The following is a 20,203-nucleotide window of genomic DNA, read 5'->3' on the forward strand; positions in this document are numbered from 1 at the left end:
CCAACTTAATGCACTTAGTGGGGACATACACAATAGACTGTATAAAGTCAATTTCTAAAAATCAACTTCTATAAAATTGACCTGATTTCATAGTGTAGACATACCCTTAGAGAGACAAGGTGGGCGAGGTAATATCTTTTATTGGACCAACTGCTGTTGGTGGAAGAGACAAACTTTTGAGCTTCCACAGAGCTCTTGAATAAAAAATAGTCTCAAGGAACTCAATCTATTTTGTTTAACAAAGAGAAGGTTAAGGGGTGACTTGATCACAGTCTATAAGAACGTACATGGGGAACAAATTTTTAATGATGGACTCTTCAGTCTAGCAGAGAAAGATCTAAACACAATCCAATGGCTGGAAGTTGAAGCTAGAAAAATTCAGACTGGAAATTTAACAGTGAGGGTAATTAATCAATTGAACAATTTACCAAGGGTCATGGTGTTTTCTTCATCACTGACAAATTTTAAAGTAAGGCTGGATGTTTTTCTACAAGCTGCTCTCGGAATTATTTTGGGGAAGGTCTCTGGCCTGTGTTAGACAGGAGGTCAGACTAGATGATCACAAAAGTCCCTTCCAACCTTGGAATCTATGAATTTATGAAACGGCAAGATTTTTAGACAGAGCCTGAATATGTGGGGGTACTCTAGAGAGGCCAAGCCACAGATGCAGCCCAGACTATGGCCTGAGTGGGAGGATGGCGGTGCTGTGTCCACAGTGAAAGGAGGGGTTGACTTGGGGGGAAAGATCAAGAGCTCAGTTTGGGCCATGCTGATGACTGGATGTCCACGTGAAGATGTTGGAAAGATGGGCTGAGGTGCTGGATTGGACAAAGGGGGTGTGATAAATGAAGTGGGAGGGTAGCTCCCTTTTATGGACACCCAGCCAGCCAATTAGCTATAAAATTCCTCTTAGTAGCTGTTCTCTACTTGCTTTACCTTTGAAGGGTTAAAAGTCTCACTGCTATGCATAGGTAAAAGGAATTGAGTGGGCACCTGACCAAAAGAGCCAGTGGGAAGGCTTGAACTTTTTAAAATTGAGGAAAAAACTTCCCCTTTGTCTGTCTGTTGTTCTCCGGGGGAGAAGGGGACAGGACAGCAGTTATGTTGTAAGAAGTTTGGGCCAGGTATGAAAACCCATCAGTATCATACCTAGAAACTACTAATTTGAAACCCCAGATATGCAAGTAGATCAGGAAATGTCTAGGAAGATGCGATTAGGTTTATCTCTTATTTTTTTAATGACTTGTGGATTTCTCTGTGCTAAGCCCCAGGTGCTGTTGTTTTGCTAGTAACCTTTAAGCTGGACCTCAAGTAAGCTATTCTTGATGCTTAATTCTTGTAATTGGTTTTTTTAATCTGGCAAAAGCCTGAATTCCCAGATGTATTTTCTTTCTCTTTTCTTTTAATAAAATTTACCTTTAAGAACAGAATTGGATTTTTGTGTTTTAAGAGGCTTGTGCACACTTTTTTCATTAACTGGTGGCAACAGCTGGTTTCTTTTTTTCCCCTTTCTCAGCTCTTCACCGTGGGGGCAGGGGTGAAAGGGCTTGAGGGTATGGCACAGGAAGGAATTCCCAAGTTTGCCTTCCAGGTCTCTCAAAGGGGTTTTGCAGTTGGGTGGTGGCAGCATCTACCAGTCCAAGGTCAGAGAAAAGCTGGCACTTTGGGAGTTTAATTCAAGCCTGGAGTGTACAGTATTAATTTTTAGAATCCTTGCAGATTCTGCTGTCTGAACTTACAAGACAGCATGCTGACACACTCTCGACCGCCCAAAACACACTGTCTCTCCCCCCACATACACACAACACACTCCCTGTCATATTCCACCACTGCCCCCCCCTTTGAAAAGCACGTGGCAGCCACTTGCACACTGGGATAGCTACCACAATGCACTGCTCTTTGTGGCTTTGCAAGAGCTGCTAATGTGCCCACGCCAGTGTACTTGCAGCTAACAGTGTAAACACATGACAGCGTTTTCCCTGCTGCGGTCTCCAAAGGGTGGTTTAACTCCCAGCGCTCTACATCTGCAAGTGTAGCCAAGCCCTTAGTCTGACTCCAATTATTGATCCGTGGTTCTGCTCTCAAGTTTGCCTCCTGCCTCTGATCTCCTGGTAACCTGACCCTGCCTGCCTCCTGATGCTTGACTCTCAGTTTGCCCCCTGCTTTGACCACTAGGGCAGGCTGCCCACATCTTGGTCATGAAACTGCCATACTCAACTACACTGGAACCTGCCACCACCTGCCAGGGAATTTTCTGCGTCGCTCCTACTGTCACAGACCCTTCTGTGCCATTCCAACACGCCAGAACCTTCTGCATCACTCCTAGAATGGAGAGAGGTAAATAGTGGTGTCCCCCACGGGTCTGTTCTGGGACCAGTCCTATTCAACATATTCATAAATGATCTGGAAAAAGGGGTAAACAGTGGGGTGGCAAAATTTTCAGATGATACAAAATTACTAAAGATAGTTAAGACCCAGGCAGATTGCGAAGAGCTACAAAAGGATCTCTCAAAGCTGGGTGACTGGGCAACAAAATGGCAGATAAAATGTAATGGTGATAAATGCAAAGTAATGCACATTGGAAAGCATAATCCCAACTATACATATAAATTATTGGGGTCTAAATTAGCTGTTACCACTCAAGAGATATCAGAGTCATTGTGGATAGTTCTCTGAAAACATCCACTCAATGTATAGTGGCCGTCAAAAAAGCAAACAGAATGCTGGGAATAATTAAGAAAGGGATAGATAATAGGTTAGAAAATATCATGTTGCCTCTATATAAATCCATGGTATGCCCACATCTTGAATACTGTGTGCAGATGTGGTCGCCCCATCTCAGAAAAGATATATTGGAATTGGAAAAGGTTCAGAAAAGGGCAACAAAAATTATTAGGGGTATGGAACGGTTCCCGTATGAGAAGAGATTAATAAGACAGGGACTTTTCAGCTTGGAAAAGAGATGGCTAAGGGGAGATATGATTGAGGTCTATAAAATCATGACTGGTGTAGAGAAAGTAGATAAGGAAGTGTTTTTTACTACTTCTCATAACACAAGAACTAGGCGTCACCAAATGAAATTAATAGGCAGCAGGTTTAAAATAAATAAAAAGAAGTATTTCTTCACCCAACACACAGTCAACCTGTGGAACTCCTTGCCAGGGGATGTTGTGAAGGCCAAGACTATAACAGAGTTCAAAAAAGAACTAGATAAATTAATGGAGGATAGGTACATCAATGGTTATTAGCCAGGATGGGCAGGGATGGTGTCCCTATCCTCTGTTTGCCAGAAGCGGGGAATGGGCGACAGGGGATGGATCACTTGATGATGACCTGTTCTGTTCATTCCCTCTAGGGCACCTGGCACTGGCCCCTGTCGGAGGACAGGATACTGGGCTAGATGGACCTTTGGTCTGACCCAGTAGGGCCAGTCTTATGTTATGTTCCTACTGCCACATACCCTTCTGTGCCAATCCAACTGCCATCCTCAACCACACCAGAACCTTCTGCGTCACTCCAACTGTTGTCTCCCCCAAATGTTCTGGAGCCTTCCATATCACTCCAATTGCCACATAAACTTCCACATTGCTCTGGCTGCCATTTCCCCAACTGCTCCGGAACCTTCCATGTCACACCGTCTACTGTCCCCCCCAGCTGCTCCGGAACCTTCCATGTCACCCCAACTGCTGCGCTATCCCCAACCACTCCAGAACCTTTTGCATCACTCCAGCTGCTGCTTCCTCCCCCAGCTGCTCCAGAACTTTCCATGAAACTACAGCTGCCATGGAACCTTCCACGTCGCTCCAGCTGCTGCCCCCCCAACCACTCCAGAACCTTCTGTGTTGATCCAACGGACAGCTTCCCACTCCACTGCTCCAGAACCTTCCGCGTCACTCCAGCTGACACAGAACCTTCCACATCCCTCCACCTGCTGCCCCGCCCACTCCAGAACCTTTCAACGGTCACCACCCACCTCAGCTCTCTCCCTGCATTCCAGCTGTCGCCCCCAACTACAGCTGGGTGAATACGCTTTTTTTTTCCAGTTTGACGGCTGTTCTGAAAAACAAATAAATATAAAATTGGTTCATGTCGAACCAAATGCGAAAACTGCAAAAAGTGTCACCAAAATTTTAAAAAAAAAAATCCATTTTTTAGTCTAACGAAACATGTCATTCAACCCGGTCCACTTTGTTTTTGGCATTTGTAAAGGGTTTGAGTCACAAAACAGCTGGAGGAGGCGATGGTGGTGAACTGCCTTGTGAGTTTCAGCACAGTCAGAGCACTCACCTGGGACGTGGGAGACCCAGGTCCAGTCCCCCCATCTATTCAAGAGAGTGCCCCTAATCTCTGGGCTATGGGCACTCCCCGAGGGGCAGTGTATCAGACACTTCCCAAGGGCGGAGCTGAGATTTGGGGGATTGGACACATCTCTAGGCAGGATGTGACGGGACAGTGCTCTGGGTGCTCCTTGGGGTGGAGGGAGCTGAGGGCCGGGGCAACAGGCACTCCCCAAGTGTGTTGGGGAGGAGCTGAGGGTCGGGGTGTCAGGCACTTCCCAAGGGGGGTAGCCGGGGGTAGGCTGTTGGATCCTCTTGTGAGTCTGTGCCCCGTGCAGTGAGGGGCTGTGGAGAGCCCAGCTTGGCAAGCATTATCCTGCCCCATTGCTGATAGGGGCACATCCAAGGGGCTCTGCCAAGAGAGATGGGGAGGCAGACCGGGGGAAGCTGCAGCCTAGTGCCCATAGCCTGGCCTCCAGCCGTGGCAGTGGGGGAGCAAGCCCAGGGCAGCAGCGAGAGGGTGAGTGTGCAGAGAGGCAGCTTCCCTCCCCTCCGCAGCATCTGGCACTCACCTCTGTTGCTCTGCCCCCGCCATGCGGTTAACTCCAGGCAAGCCGCCTCCTCTGCCCCATCCCCACGTGTCCATGCCTCCACTTGGCCCACACTGTACCCACAGGGCCTGCCTCCCGGCTGGGGCTGCACTTGGGCCCAGTGGGTGTGGAAAGTTGCTTGTCTGGCCTATCGGGGGTCAGCCCGCCCTCTGAGCAGCCTGGGGGCACAGCTGCCCGGGCTGCAGGGCAGGGGGCCTTGGGCATGGGGGCTGTTTCATAGATACTAAGGTCAGAAGGGACCATTATGATCATCTAGTCTGACCTCCTGCACAACGCAGGCCACAGAATTTCACCACCCACCCCTGCAAAAAACCTCTCACCTATGTCTGAGCTATTTAAGTCCTCAAATCGTGGTTTAAAGACTTCAAGGAGCAGAGAATCCTCCAGCAAGTGACCCGTGCCTCATGCTACAGAGGGAGGTGAAAAATCTCCAGGGCCTCTTCCAATCTGCCCTGAAGAAAAATTCCTTCCCGATCCCAAATATGGCGATCAGATAAACCCTGAGCATATGGGCAAGATTCACCAGCCAGATACTACAGAAAATTCTTTCCTGGGTAACTCAGATCCCACCCCATCTAATATCCCATCACAGGCCATTGGGCCTATTTTACCAAAACCATGTTATCCCATCATACCATCTCCTCCATAAACTTATCAAGTTTAATCTTAAAGCCAGATAGATCTTTTGCCCCCACTGCTTCCCTTGGAAGGCTATTCCAAAACTTCACTCCTCTGATGGTTAGAAACTTTCGTCTAATTTCAAGTCTAAACTTCCTGGTGGCCAGTTTATATCCATTTGTTCTTGTGTCCACATTGGTACTGAGCTTAAATAATTCCTCTCCCTCACTGGTATTTTTCCCTCCGATATATTTATAGAGAGCAATCATATCTCCCCTCAACCTTCTTTTGGTTAGGCTAAGCAAGCCAAGCTCCTTGAGTCTCCTTTCATAAGGCAAGTTTTCCATTCCTTGGGTCATCCTAGTAGCCCTTCTCTGTACCTGTTCCAGTTTGAGTTCATCCTTCTTAAACATGGGAGACCAGAACTGCACACAGTATTCCAGGTGAGGTCTCACCAGTGCCTTGTATAACGGTACTAAAACCTCCTTATCCCTACTGGAAATACCTCGCCTGATGCATCCCAAGACCGCATTAGCTTTTTTCACAGCCATATCACATAGGATGACTATGAGCCGCCAATGATCAACCAATACTCCAAGGTCCTTTTCCTCCTCCATTACTTCTAATTGATGCATCCCCAGCTTATAACTAAAATTCTTGTTATTAATCCCTAAATGCATGACCTTACACTTCTCACTATTAAATTTCATCCTATTACTATTACTCCAGTTTACAAGGTCATCCAGATCCTCCTGTAGGATATCCCTGTCCTTCTCTAAATTGGCAATACCTCCCAGCTTTGTATCATCCGCAAACTTTATTAGCACACTCCCACTTTTTGTGCTGAGGTCAGTAATAAAAAGATTATAAGATTGGTCCCAAAACCGATCCTTGAGGAACTCCACTGGTAACCTCCCTCCAGCCTGACAGTTCACCTTTCAGTAGGACCCGTTGTAGTCTCCCCTTTAACAAATTCCTTATCCACCTTTCAATTTTCATATTGAACCCCATCTTTTCCAATTTAACTAATAATTCTCCATGTGGCATGGTATCAAATGCCTTACTGAAATCTAGGTAAATTAGATCCACTGCATTTCCTTTGTCTAAAAAAATCTGTTACTTTCCTCAAAGAAGATCAGGTTGGTTTGGCACGATCTACCCTTTGTAAAACCATGTTGTATTTTGTCCCATTTACCATTGACCTCAATGTCCTTAACTACCTTCTCCTTCAAAATTTTTTCCAAAACCTTGCATACTACAGACGTCAAACTAACAGGCCTATAGTTACCGGATCACTTTTTTCCCCTTTCTTAAAAATAGGAACTATGTTAGCAATTCTCCAATCATACGGTACAACCCCTGAGTTTACAGATTCATTAAAAATTCTTGCTAATAGGCTTGCAATTTCATGTGCCAATTCCTTTAATATTCTTGGATGAAGATTATCTGGGCCCCCCGATTTAGTCCCATTAAGCTGTTTGAGTTTCGCTTCTACCTCAGATATGGTAATATCTACCTCCATATCCTCATTCCCATTTGTCATACCATTATCCCTAAGATCCTCTTTAGCCTTATTAAAGACTGAGGCAAAGTATTTGTTTAGATATTGGGCCATGCCTAGGTTATCCTTGACCTCCACTCCATCCTGTGTTTAGCGGTCCCACTTCTTCTTTCTTTGTTTTCTTCTTATTTATATGGTTATAGAACCTTTTACTATTGGTTTTAATTCCCTTTGCAAGGTCCAACTCTACTTCACTTTCAGCCTGTCTCACTTTATCCCTCCCTGTTCTGACCTCAATAAGGTAGCTTTCCTTGCTGATCCCTCTCATCTTCCACTCCCTGTATGCTTTCTGCTTTTTCTTAATCACCTCTCTGAGATGCTTGCTCATCCAGCTTGGTCTACAACTCCTGCCTATGAATTTTTTCCCCTTTCTTGGGATGCAGGCTTCTGATAGCTTCTGCAGATTTGATTTAAAATAATCCCAATGACATTAGGGGGTGGCTGGGTCTGGAAAACCACCTAAAGCGTATTCTGTAATTGATGGGCAGCCCCATGGCTGGGGGAGGGCGCTCTGTTCCTGGCCTGCTGTTTTGGGCGCCTGTCTGGATGGCTGGAGCAGGGGCAGTTCCAGGTTGGCAAGAGGGATTGAAAATAGCTTATAGGGGCCAGTGACACCTAGCTCCTCCACGGTAGGTGCTGAACAGCTGCTCTGGGGAGCGCATGCTGTAGGAGCCACTCCCACAGCCCCGTGAGCACATGGCCCACCCACTCCATGCCAAGCCAGGTCCGTGGGCAGCGGCTGTCCCCCGAAGGCCCGGCCCTGCCACAGCACCTCCCCCCGCCATCATGATGCGTTTCACCCTCCTCTTGAGGAAGATCAGAGTTGAGTGCCCCCTTCTGCTGCCTCCTTCCCTTCACAGAGTGCCCCACTCCTCTCTGGGTTCCTCACTGAGATGCCAGGGAGCCAGCCTGGCAAGGCAAGTATGAGCCCCAGGTGGCAATAGCTGGTCTGGGCCAGGGTGCCAGAGTGCATGGGCATCTGGCCCGTGAATGACCTCCCCACCCAGAACACAACCCAGCAGCCCCCTCAGCCCAGATACACACAGTCCCGGCAGCTCAGAGAGAGGATCTTTATTGGGAAAGGGCCTTTACAAAGCACAGTAGGACACGGGAGGTGTGGGGGGCAGTGTCCAGTATCCAGAACTCAGCCTGCAGACATGGTATGCTCTGCTTCTTGCGGGGGCTGGTGGGGCAGGGACAGGGAAAAGCAGCTCGAGCAGCAGGAATCACAGCTCCTCTACTGCAGGACAGGGCTTTACAGCACCAGTGCCCAGGCTGGCCTGGCCTCATGGGCTTCCCCGCTCACACAGGTGCCAGGCCTCAGTAGGCTGCTGAGTATGGGGCTGGGCCCTCCCCTCCTGGAAGGGGGCGCTGGCAGAAAGCTCTCCATGCCCCTCCCTTGCTTTGCCAGGAAAAGGCAGCTGTGGGGGCTGGCATCGTCCCCTTATGTGGGCACCATGTGTGCTGGGAAAAACAACTGCTGCCCTTTTCAGATGGGCACAGCAGTGGTGCCCATGCACAAAGGGCAACGATCAGTGCCAGCCACTCCACGTTTGGAAGAGGGCAGATCCCAAGCCCGAGTATCAGGCATGGTAACACAGTACTACTCCACAATGCACCAGCCTCTCTACGCACTACCCAGGGCTGGGCTGGGCCCGGCCCATTACAGACAGCACCATGCACAGTCCAGAGCTGACACGAGCCGGTGCCTGCCCTGGGAGACCGGGCCTGATTCCCGACCAGCTCCAACAGCACCAAGGCCCCTGGAGACCCCAACCAGTGCAGGGGGCGCTCTGGGGGCAGCCCGGAGGGACGGATGCTAAACAGCCCCATAGCAAACCTGCTTTGTGAAGTGGACTGGGAGTCCCAGCGGAACAGGGCTCCAATGCCCTCTGGAATAGTCACCGGGTCACCTTGATGTGCGGGGTCCTCTCTCTGCCTCCAGGCCCCTCCCACCAGGCCTGGAAGAGGGTGGGAGATGCTGCCAGGCCCGGCTGGCACAGTTCGGTGGGGACAATCCAGCACCACAGCCAATGGGCAAGATGGGGGGAAAGCTGCAGTGAGTTGGTGATGGTGGCGGGCATGGGGGGCTCCCTAGCCCACGTTCTCCCCATCCTCCTCCCCCAGTGCTTGCTCGTAAGCACACTTCTGCTGGTGCCGCTGCCCACCGGGCCCTGCCTGCTCTTGCTGGGAGCTGTCACTGTCCTGCTCAGACTCCCCCTCCGAGCCCGTCTCGTCTGAGTTCTCGGCCTCCAGGTAGCGGTAGCCCCGCACCTTGTGCCGCGGCTTGGGGATCTTGGGCACGCGGTAGAGCACGTGCCGCCCCAGCTTGTGCTCCATCCACAGGTAGGAGAGCACCGAGGCCACCAGGGTCAGCAGCATGATGGACAGCTTGGCCTGGGGGAAGGGAGAGCGCAGGCTGAGCAGGGGTAGGGCTGGACTCTCCCCCACCCCTGCCCCCCACCAGCTGGGCCCAGGAGAGGGGACAGGCTAGGGTCACCCCTCCCGCCCAACCATCTGGGCCAGGCTGCCTACCTCACCCAGAGGGGGAAATGATGGGAGAGGCAGTTCCAGGAAGGGGCTTGTCCTGACTGAGGCCAGGGCCAGGCCCATGACTAAACAGTTTGATCTAGAACCAAAGGAAAGTCTCTCACGGCCCCGCTGGGGAGCAGGGCAATTGCCCCTACGGCTGGTGAAAATGGCTCCTGTCCCACATCAGTCCTGCGCCCTTTGGGGATCGTGGCCTTAGGCCTGCACCTCCCATGACCCAGCCCCCTGTGCCCTGCCCCACTGGAGAGCAGGCTGGGAGCAGCTCCCGCTTACCTTCATGGGCAGCCCCGACCATAGGTACACCACAAAGATGGCCAGCGCCTGCCACCAGTGGTAGATGGTGAAGACGAAGTCCTGGCGCTCCTTGTCTTGGTACAGCATCCCCAGGAGCGCTGCGGGGGGACGGACAGACAGACAGACAGACAGACAGACATACAGACAGCAGCTCCTCCCCCACACTGGACAAGGTCACAGCTCCCGGGTCCACTGGGGCCAGGGGAGGGGTGGGGGGACCTTCCAACTGCACAGACAGGCCCAAAGCCCCATTCCAGAGCCACTGGGCTGCCTCCCCCATGGGGGTGGAGGTATCACTGGGAGCGACGGGCAGGGTCCGGCTGATATTGGGCCCGGGGCTACACTCCACCCCACCACCCCTGACCCCACTACTCACTGCTGAGGCTGGTCTTGTTCAGGGCGCTACCCAGCCCCCAAAGCGCTGCCACCAGGTAGAGCAGGGGGGCCTGGTCCAGGACACGCGGGTGGGGTGCCCAGCAGAACAGGCCGATGAGCAAGATGGCATGGGCGGCAGCTCCAGCCAGCAGTGGGGCCTGGCGGGGCAGGCACAGCATGGACAGCGCCAGGCTGGAGCAAGCTGCAGCCGAGAAGCCATAGGCCATGATGATGTAGGCCAGCTTCTCCAGGCCAATGGCGCAGACGCCGTAATTCTGGGGGGGGGCAGATGCTGGTTAGCATGGCATGGCTGGCCCCCAACCAGAGTGCAGCCCCCCTTCCCACTCCTGCTCCCCCAGCAGAGGGCAGTCCCCCTGCTCCCCCAGCCCCTGGCAGAGGGCACCCGCATCCAAATCCCCACCCCTTCTGCTACACGCAGCCCCACCCCAATAGTGCAGACCCCCACCCCTTTGCCTGTGCCCAGCCCCCCACCAGAGCACTGTACTCCACTCCTTCTGCTGTGGCCTCCCCCACCCCCACGGAAATGGGCGCAGCTGTACCAGGGAGAAGCCGGTGCAGACGAAGAGCACCTCGAAGCCGCTGTAGATGAAGAAGGGGAAGAGGTGGCGCAGGCGATAGTCCCGCATGTGCTTGAAGGGCAGCTGGAAGATGTTGCCCCAGCCGATGCTGCGCAGGTCAATTTCCTCCGTGGGGCGATAAGCCGAGCCGCACAGGATCAGCACCTGGGGGCGGGGGGTGAGTATGGGAGACCCTGAAACCCAGAGGGGTAGGGACCCCACTCCAAGGGGGGGCACTGCCACCGCTTGCATAGGGTGAGCTAGGGAGTGATGGGAAGAGCTGGCCAAGGCTGTGGGTCAGGTTGGGTGTGGAAGCTGTAGACCCCTCTCCAGCAACTGCCCCATTCCACAGCTCCCACCATGGGCTCCTTGACCCCATCACACCCACCTTGGGGAGCTCTGCGTGATGAGCATGGAGGAGGGTGGCACAGCATGGAGAGGAAAGCCCTGCCCCCATTCCCGCCCACCAGTCCATACCATGAGCATGGAGAGAAAGGCCCCCCACTGCCCTACTGAGCAGGAGTTGGACTAGATGACCTCCTGAGGTCCCTTCCAACCCTGATATTCTATGATTCTATGCCCCACCCCACCAGTCCCTACCATGAGCATGGAGAGGAAGGCCCCCTACACACTCCCCTGCTGGCCCATGCCATGAGCATGGAGAGGAAGGCCCCCTACACACTCCCCTGCTGGCCCATGCCATGAGCATGGAGAGGAAGGCCCCCTACACACTCCCCTGCTGGCCCATGCCATGAGCATGGAGAGGAAGGCCCCCTACACACTCCCCTGCTGGCCCATGCCATGAGCATGGAGAGGAAGGCCCCCTACACACTCCCCTGCTGGTCCATGCCATGAGCATGGAGAGGAAGGCCCCCTACACACTCCCCTGCTGGTCCATGCCATGAGCATGGAGAGGAAGGCCCCCTACACACTCCCCTGCTGGTCCATGCCATGAGCATGGAGAGGAAGGCCCCCTACACACTCCCCTGCTGGTCCATGCCATGAGCATGGAGAGGAAGGCCCCCTACACACTCCCCTGCTGGTCCATACCATGAGCATGGAGAGGAAGGCTACGCCCATGAGCACACTCTCGACGATGATGAGGTTAATGCTGCGTGGCAGGCTCTGCAGCACGGTGGCGTTGAAGCCGGGGAGCATGCCTTTGCTCAGTGTGCCTGAGGAGCAAACATGGTGTCACAGCCCAACCGGCCTGCAGGGGGCGCCCAGAGCCCCACCTACAGGATGGCGTGGGACTCAGGGCAGGTGCTCCGACAGCGAGGAGGGGGCAGGGGCAGCAGGCAGGGGACGGGGCAGGGAGCAACAGGCGGGAGCACTGGGGTGAGGGGAGTGTAAGTGGCAAGGATAAGGATGGGGCAGGAGGAGCCAGTCTGCACTGGCTGGGTAACGCTGCCCCTCTGCCAGCAGGAAGCGCCCCCTCCGCAGATGCTCACCGCAGTTCTTCACATTGCAGAGCGTGTGGTTCAGGTCGTACAGGTACGAATTCAGGAAGAAAAGCATGGGCATCTGGGCGCAGACGAAGCTCAGCTGGAACCCAGGAATGGGGAGGAGGTGAGGCCGGGCCTGTCCCGTGCGTGTGTGGGGGGGGTCTCCTACCCCAGCCCGGCCACACTAGCACACTCCACTCCACCCGCAGCTCTGTCCTGGGACACGAGGCCCAGCACTGCCCAGGCCAGCCCCTGGGCCAGCACAGCCAGCTGCATTTCCTGGACTTGGCACATGAGAACCAAGCTGCAGCCAGAGTGCCCGCCGCGCCCAGCCCACCTCCCTGTTCCCCCCCCGCGTCTCCCGCCGCGCCCAGCCCACCTCCCTGTTCCCCCCCGCGTCTCCCGCCGCGCCCAGCCCACCTCCCTGTTCCCCCCCGCGTCTCCCGCCGCGCCCAGCCCACCTCCCTGTTCCCCCCAGTGTCCCCCGCCGCGCCCAGCCCACCTCCCTGTTCCCCCCGCCCCTCCCCCTGCGCCCAGCCCACCTCCCTGTTCCCCCCAGTGTCTCCCGCCGCGCCCAGCCCACCTCCCTGTTCCCCCCAGTGTCCCCCGCCGCGCCCAGCCCACCTCCCTGTTCCCCCCCGCGTCTCCCGCCGCGCCCAGCCCACCTCCCTGTTCCCCCCCGCGTCTCCCGCCGCGCCCAGCCCACCTCCCTGTTCCCCCCCGCGTCTCCCGCCGCGCCCAGCCCACCTCCCTGTTCCCCCCCGCGTCTCCCGCCGCGCCCAGCCCACCTCCCTGTTCCCCCGCGTCCCCCCCACGCCCAGCCTCCCCCAGTTCTCCTCCCGCGTCCAGCCTAGCTCCATGCCCCCCCAATACAGCCCCAGTGCCTAGTCCACAATGGGCCACCTCCCTGCCTCCTCCCCCAGTACCCCCAGCCCCCAAGGCCCAGCCCTCCTCCCTGGCCAGCCAACACCTAGCCCCTGCCCCCTCCCCCGTACCCCCAGGCCCTGCCTCACGTGGAAGCAGCCGTAGAAGAGGCTCTGGAAGGCGATGATGTAGGCGTTGTAGGCACCACGTGGGGCACGCTGCTGCTCCTGCACATGCTCCTCCTTGTAGTTCATGTATTCGTAGTACTTCTGCGCCATCCTGCAGGGGGCAACTGTGAGCACGAAATGGGGGAGGGAGGGAGGGTGTGGAGCAGCAGCCCCATGAGCCACACAGTGCCCACCAGGGGTCACAACCCCTCCTTCGCCAACACCTGAGCGCCCCCCCCCCAGCAGGCAGGGCCTTGCTCCATGGCAGCTCACCGGGTGACGTAGTTGCCCATGGAGGCCCAGAGGGGCACAATGGCCACGCCGATGGCCACGGCCGAGGGCACCAGCGTGTAGTAGCGCTCCCAGTAGTTGGTGGAGACGAAGAGGGCGTAGATCCCCACGGCCAGAAACATGGTCCACTTGGTGCCGAAGAACCTGGGCAGTCACATGGGGAGCTGGGTCAGCAGTAGGACCTCCATGTCCCCGTCCCTCCCCTCCCCCCCATGAGGAGACATGGGGCTCTGCCTGCCTCGGGGATAGGACGTGGGTCTGTTCACCACAGGGGGCGCTAGCTCAGTGGGCAGGGGCACCAGCTCTGATCAGCCCCAGGGCAGGGACTGGCTCAAGGGGGCAGGGAATGGGACATGGAGCCTTTCCCCTCTAAGGGGCACCAGAGCGGGGGCTGGCTCGGGAGGGAGGGATCTCTCGGGTTCCGGAGGGTGTGGTGGGCTGGCGGGCAGGGCAGGTACCTGATGAGGATGGGCGTGTAGAGCAGAGCCACAATGGGGGTGACATTGATGCCCATCAGCATCTTGCTGTCGATGTCCTGCAGCCCCATGTTGCTGTATTTCACCTCCCGGTACGTCTCGTCATAGTGCAGGATCAGCTGCATCTGCAGCAGGCCTGGCGGGGCCGGATGCACCAGCGTGAATCCTGCCCTGCACCCCATGAGCCCAGCCCAGCACATGGGGGAACTGAACCCAGAGGGACAGGGCCTCTTCCCCAGCCCCTGCAGGATGGGGCAGCTGGGAAAGGATGGGGGAAGTTACCAGGGCCGAGGTGCTGCCATGCAAGGGCCCTGGATGCTTGGAATCAGGCTGAGATCTGACCCACCTCCATTCCTCCCCGCACTCTCCTGGGATTGGAGGGGCAGCGACACAGGACCCAGGGAGTGAGTTGAGAGGCAGGGAGGGACAGCTCAGTGGTTTGAGCATTGGCCTGCTAAACCCAGGGTTGTGAGCTCAATCCTTGAGGGGGGCCATTTGGGATCTGGGGCAAAAATTGGGGATTGGTCCTGCTTTGAGCAGGAGGTTGGACTAGATGACCTCCTGAGGTCCCCACAGCAGCTATCTGCAAGGGAAGGGGGACAGAGGAAAAGTTGTGGGGGCACCAGGAAAAACCCTGCACACAGTTAGCAGGAGGGGGCCCCCAGAACAGTGGTCTGTAACATAGATAGATGCCGTATTCCAACATCACACCCAGGTAGGGGGCAGTGGGTCGGCCATACTTAGGGAGACACCCAGGCTGAGGGTGGGGGCGGCCAGGAGGCAGGGACACTGGTGGAGCATACCCCGGTAGATCCTGTAAGTCAACACCCCATCCAGGCTGCGGGCCAATGGGTGGGGCCAGGAGACAGAGGTGAGGCAGTGGGCGGGCCATACCTAGCTAGATGCCTGGGGGGGCAGTGGGTGGGCCATACCCAGCTAGACGCCTGGGGGGGCAGTGGGCGGGCCATACCCAGCTAGACACCTGGGGGGGCAGTGGGCGGGGCGGTGGGCGGGCCATACCCAGGTAGATGCCTGGGGGGCAGTGGGCGGGCCATACCCAGGTAGACGCCATAGGTCAGCATCCCGCCCAGGCTGGCTGCAAGCACATTTTTGACGATGGCGAGGCGCTTGCGGCGGAAGTACTTGCGCTCCTCCTCCTCCTCGTTATAGTCGGGGTTGGCGCCCACAAAGTCATCCAGCTGAGGAGAACCAGGGAGCCATGAGGGAGGCGGGGCCAGAATCGGAACCCTTTTTCCCAGGGGCCAGCCCCTCACTTTGCTACCCACACTGCTCCATGGAGGGGCCCTGCCGGGCACTTCTGGAACTGCCAGCATAGCGGCTGCCCTCCTTACCCACCAATCCCCATCCCCACTCCCACCAGACAGCGACACCCCTTGGGCTGGGAGCCATGTGACTGCTGGAAGCACTGAGGGGCCCGGCTGGCCCTCGCCCAGCCCAGCCCTGACCTTCCTCAGCCCACAGCCGCCAGGACACAGCGCACAGCCAGACAGGCTCAGCAGGGAATAGGGGGCTCACCCCCACATCCAGGCCAGGCACGTCACCAGCTCCCGCCACCAGTCTGTCAGCTGCCACCCCATTGCCCACGGCCTCCTGGTAGTGATTGGGGTCCTTCTCCATCGCTGGGTTCACAATGCCACCTGCAGGGACACAGACACAGGAAAGAGAGACAGGAATGGGGAAAAGTGCCACGACCTGGCCACAGCACCGCCAGCGCCCCTCACTCCCGACAGGCCCCTGCTATCCCAGCCCTGGGCTCCCCCTACAGCACTGCCAGCGCCCCTCGCTCCCGACAGCCCCCTAGTATCCCAGCCCTGGGCTCCCCCCACAGCACCGCAAACGCCCCTCACTCCCGACAGCCCCCTGCTATCCCAGCCCTGGATCCCCCACAGCACCGCCAGGGCCCCTCACTCCCAACAGCCCCCTGCTATCCCGCCCTGGGCTCCCCCTACAGCACCGCCAGGGCCCCTCACTCCCGACAGCCCCCTAGTATCCCAGCCCTGGGCTCCCCACACAGCACCGCCAGGGCCCCTCACTCCCGACAGCCCCCTGCTATCCCGCCCTGGGCTCCCCCCACAGCACCGCCAGGGCCCCTCACTCCCGACAGCCCCCTGCTATCCCGCCCTGGGCTCCCCCCACAGCACCGCCAGGGCCCCTCACTCCTGACAGCCCCCTGCTATCCCGCCCTGGGCTCCCCCCACAGCACCGCAAACGCCCCTCACTCCCGACAGCCCCCTGCTATCCCAGCCCTGGATCCCAACCACAGCACCGCCAGTGCCCCTCACTCCCGACAGCCCCCTAGTATCCCAGCCCTGGGCTCCCCCCACAGCACCGCAAACGCCCCTCACTCCCGACAGCCCCCTGCTATCCCAGCCCTGGATCCCCCACAGCACCGCCAGGGCCCCTCACTCCCGACAGCCCCCTGCTATCCCGCCCTGGGCTCCCCCTACAGCACCGCCGGGGCCCCTCACTCCCGACAGCCCCCTAGTATCCCAGCCCTGGGCTCCCCCCACAGCACCGCCAGGGCCCCTCACTCCCGACAGCCCCCTGCTATCCCGCCCTGGGCTCCCCCCACAGCACCGCCAGGGCCCCTCACTCCCGACAGCCCCCTGCTATCCCGCCCTGGGCTCCCCCCACAGCACCGCCAGGGCCCCTCACTCCCGACAGCCCCCTGCTATCCCGCCCTGGGCTCCCCCCACAGCACCGCCAGGGCCCCTCACTCCCGACAGCCCCCTGCTATCCCGCCCTGGGCTCCCCCCACAGCACCGCCAGGGCCCCTCACTCCTGACAGCCCCCTGCTATCCCGCCCTGGGCTCCCCCCACAGCACCGCAAACGCCCCTCACTCCCGACAGCCCCCTGCTATCCCAGCCCTGGATCCCAACCACAGCACCGCCAGTGCCCCTCACTCCCGACAGCCCCCTAGTATCCCAGCCCTGGGCTCCCCCCACAGCACCGCAAACGCCCCTCACTCCCGACAGCCCCCTGCTATCCCAGCCCTGGATCCCCCACAGCACCGCCAGGGCCCCTCACTCCCGACAGCCCCCTGCTATCCCGCCCTGGGCTCCCCCTACAGCACCGCCGGGGCCCCTCACTCCCGACAGCCCCCTAGTATCCCAGCCCTGGGCTCCCCCCACAGCACCGCCAGGGCCCCTCACTCCCGACAGCCCCCTGCTATCCCGCCCTGGGCTCCCCCCACAGCACCGCCAGGGCCCCTCACTCCCGACAGCCCCCTGCTATCCCGCCCTGGGCTCCCCCCACAGCACCGCCAGGGCCCCTCACTCCCGACAGCCCCCTGCTATCCCGCCCTGGGCTCCCCCCACAGCACCGCCAGGGCCCCTCACTCCCAACAGCCCCCTAGTATCCCAGCCCTGGATCCCCCACAGCACCGCCAGGGCCCCTCACTCCCGACAGCCCCCTGCTATCCCGCCCTGGGCTCCCCCCACAGCACCGCCAGGGCCCCTCACTCCCGACAGCCCCCTAGTATCCCAGCCCTGGATCCCCCACAGCACCGCCAGGGCCCCTCACTCCCGACAGCCCCCTGCTATCCCGCCCTGGGCTCCCCCCACAGCACCGCCAGGGCCCCTCACTCCCGACAGCCCCCTGCTATCCCGCCCTGGGCTCCCCCCACAGCACCGCCAGGGCCCCTCACTCCCGACAGCCCCCTGCTATCCCAGCCCTGGGCTCCCCCCACAGCACCGCCAGGGCCCCTCACTCCCGACAGCCCCCTGCTATCCCGCCCTGGGCTCCCCCCACAGCACCGCCAGGGCCCCTCACTCCTGACAGCCCCCTGCTATCCCGCCCTGGGCTCCCCCCACAGCACCGCCAGGGCCCCTCACTCCCGACAGCCCCCTGCTATCCCAGCCCTGGATCCCCCACAGCACCGCCAGGGCCCCTCACTCCCGACCCGCAGCCCCCTGGTTTGGGGACGGGGGACGGGGGGGGTTTCAGGAAGTTCCGTCTGACACAGAAAGACTCAAGAATGAGCAGATTCCTCCCCAACAAGAGGCACCGGGGCGGGGGAGGAGCACGCGGGGCAGGTGCAGGGGTTCTTGGGCTGGGAAGCGGGGAGGAGAATGGGGCGGGCAGGAGGGAGGGAAGGGGGGGCAGGAGGAAAGCAGGGCAGGGGTGCAGGCGGGACGGGGATCAAGCGCAGGAGCCGCCCCGGCCCCGGTACCTGACTCCATAGCGCTGGCGAATTCTGCAAGCTCCGGTCCGGGCTGGGCTGGGACCCGCGGCGGGGGAGGGAGCGGGCAGCACTTCCCCTTTCGGCCAGGGGGAAGGGTGGGGAGCATCTCTTAAAGTGGCAGGACCCGCCCGGCCAGCCTCGGCGCTCTTGCCTCCATCAAGGCTGTCCCTTGGGATGGAGATAGAGGGGTACGATCCCTTGCCCCTCCCACGTTCCCCTGTCCCCCAGGATCTGATTTTTGAGGGACGCCCAGTTACAGCCTCTACCCTGGAATATTGTGATGACACAAGGGCACTTGCTACTGTGCGGGGACTCAGCTCCAGCGCTGCCCCTCCATCACCTTAATTCTGCCTGCACCTCCTTAACTTTGCCCCCTGCAGGGGCAGCAGTGGAGACTCGCCCAGAAAATACCCCATGGCCCCCGAGGTGAGCACCCAGCAGGGCAGAGTTAAAGGGACATTATTGCCCCAGCAGGAAGTGGCACCCTCACTACGTGCTGCCGGTTCCCAAGGGTGTTGGGGTCAATTTGGGGTCAGTGCTAGGAGCAAATTGGCTCTGATTCCCTGGCAGCAAGATGGGGCTGACCCTCCCCCTGCACACACACATACTTGCTGGAGGGCCCGTATAAAGGGAGGGGACCAGTCCCAGTCACTAGCTGCAACAGGGGGCAAAGACGGGCTTAGATCTTGGCCTGTTGGTGCACCGGGATGGGAGGGGATCACACTGCCCCCACACCTCCCCAGGGTCACATGGCAGGGAGAGTCCTGGCCTTTGCCAGGCAGGAGGCCCTGATCTCCTTGGCGGTCTCTAGGCGCTGGGGAAATCTCAGAGGGAAAGAGCTAGAGCAGCCTGCATTTGGGGATGGGGCAGCATGGCCTCCTGCTCCCCTTTCTTGCAAGCACGGACGCAGCAAGTGCCAATCTTATTGCCAGCTCTTGATAATTGGAGCTTTTCGTCAAGGCCCAGCTCCTGGAGTTCCCAAAGGATCTCAACACAGCGCCCCCTAGTGCTGACCTGAGGCATTGAGCCAGCACTGACTGCCAGGGGAGAGTGCCCCGTATATACTTGCATCCCTATTGGCTGCAGTGCTGCTGTTCAGCCTGGCCCTGATCTCCAGCCAGCACCCATCAGAGGGATCCTTACTATATCCTGAAGAAGATGACCAGGCCAGACAGCACAAGAGCAAGTCCACAGGAGAGCAAGCCAAGCGGGGTCTCTGCAGTGAGCTCTGCCAGCTCAGCAGGCCCTGGGGCAATGGACTCAGAAATCCACAGCTGACAGAGTGCCCCAGGCCCTACACAGCTCCCCCAAACCCAGTCGCCTGGTGAGTGGTGGTGGGAGTCCCATCACCGGGGAAGGTGCCTGTCAGGACAGGCGTCTGATACAGGTTCCTTCTCTGCTTGGTACGTTCACCATCTGCCCTAGTGCGGCCATCTCTGCCCATCGGGCCCATGGTGGGTTACTAGTCCTAGCGCTGCCTCACTTATGTGCTGAATCTCCCCTTTTACTGGCTGCTCAATGTCTTTTCCCCCAATCTCCCACCCTCTCTGCCCATCCAGATACCCTAGCTCCTGCCTCTTCTGGATTTGCCCTCCCCTAGCCCGGCCCCAGGAGCAGCCTCTTCAAAGCTAAAACTAGGGGCAGGGCCTTAACGCCTCCCCAGAAAAAGCCCAGCTGCTCCAACCAGCCATGGGCTGCCCTTGTTGGCCACTTGAAGGGTCTGTGCTGCTTCACAGCATGCTAGGATGGGAGCAGCTCTAGAGGATTGTGGGAAATTCCTGCCATGCTGCCTCAAGCAGCAGCAGGTGTATTCAGCGGTGCCTGGATGCACTGTGCCACGGAGGGGTTTGCCCCAGGGGTGTCACATGCAGTGAACGTGAGCCCCTGCTCA

At 58.2% G+C, this 20,203-nt stretch overlaps 1 protein-coding gene across 2 annotated transcripts; it reads right to left on the reverse strand.

Moving 5' to 3' along the window:
• Window positions 1-8,123: 8,123 nt before the first annotated feature.
• UNC93B1 (unc-93 homolog B1, TLR signaling regulator) lies at window positions 8,124-18,388 on the reverse strand. 2 transcript variants are annotated; one of them, XM_073346714.1, is made up of 12 exons: window positions 18,301-18,388; window positions 15,644-15,765; window positions 15,165-15,306; window positions 14,090-14,243; window positions 13,614-13,775; window positions 13,323-13,452; window positions 12,316-12,409; window positions 11,915-12,039; window positions 10,847-11,029; window positions 10,288-10,561; window positions 9,891-10,009; window positions 8,124-9,464 (listed from the first exon to the last, which is right to left on the reverse strand). In XM_073346714.1, exons 1-12 carry the CDS (start codon window positions 18,308-18,310, stop codon window positions 9,162-9,164), a joined length of 1,818 nt encoding a protein of 605 aa, XP_073202815.1. In that variant the 5' UTR covers window positions 18,311-18,388; the 3' UTR covers window positions 8,124-9,161. The 2 variants fall into 2 exon arrangements, with proteins under 2 accessions (XP_073202815.1, XP_073202816.1); XM_073346715.1 differs by lacking the exons at window positions 15,644-15,765; window positions 18,301-18,388 and having other exon boundaries at window positions 15,128-15,271.
• Window positions 18,389-20,203: the final 1,815 nt, after the last annotated feature.

Source organism: Lepidochelys kempii, chromosome 6 (genome assembly GCF_965140265.1).
Source record: "Lepidochelys kempii isolate rLepKem1 chromosome 6, rLepKem1.hap2, whole genome shotgun sequence".
NCBI classification, from domain to species: domain Eukaryota; kingdom Metazoa; phylum Chordata; order Testudines; family Cheloniidae; genus Lepidochelys; species Lepidochelys kempii.

Coding starts and splice junctions, on each gene's coding strand:
- UNC93B1 (XM_073346714.1), bottom strand. Junction 11,030..11,914: donor CCTTCCTCTCCATGCTCATG/GTATGGACCAGC, acceptor CCCCGCCCCCAG/GTGCTGATCCTGTGCGGCTC. Junction 10,562..10,846: donor TCTGCACCGGCTTCTCCCTG/GTACAGCTGCGC, acceptor GCCCCCCCCCAG/AATTACGGCGTCTGCGCCAT.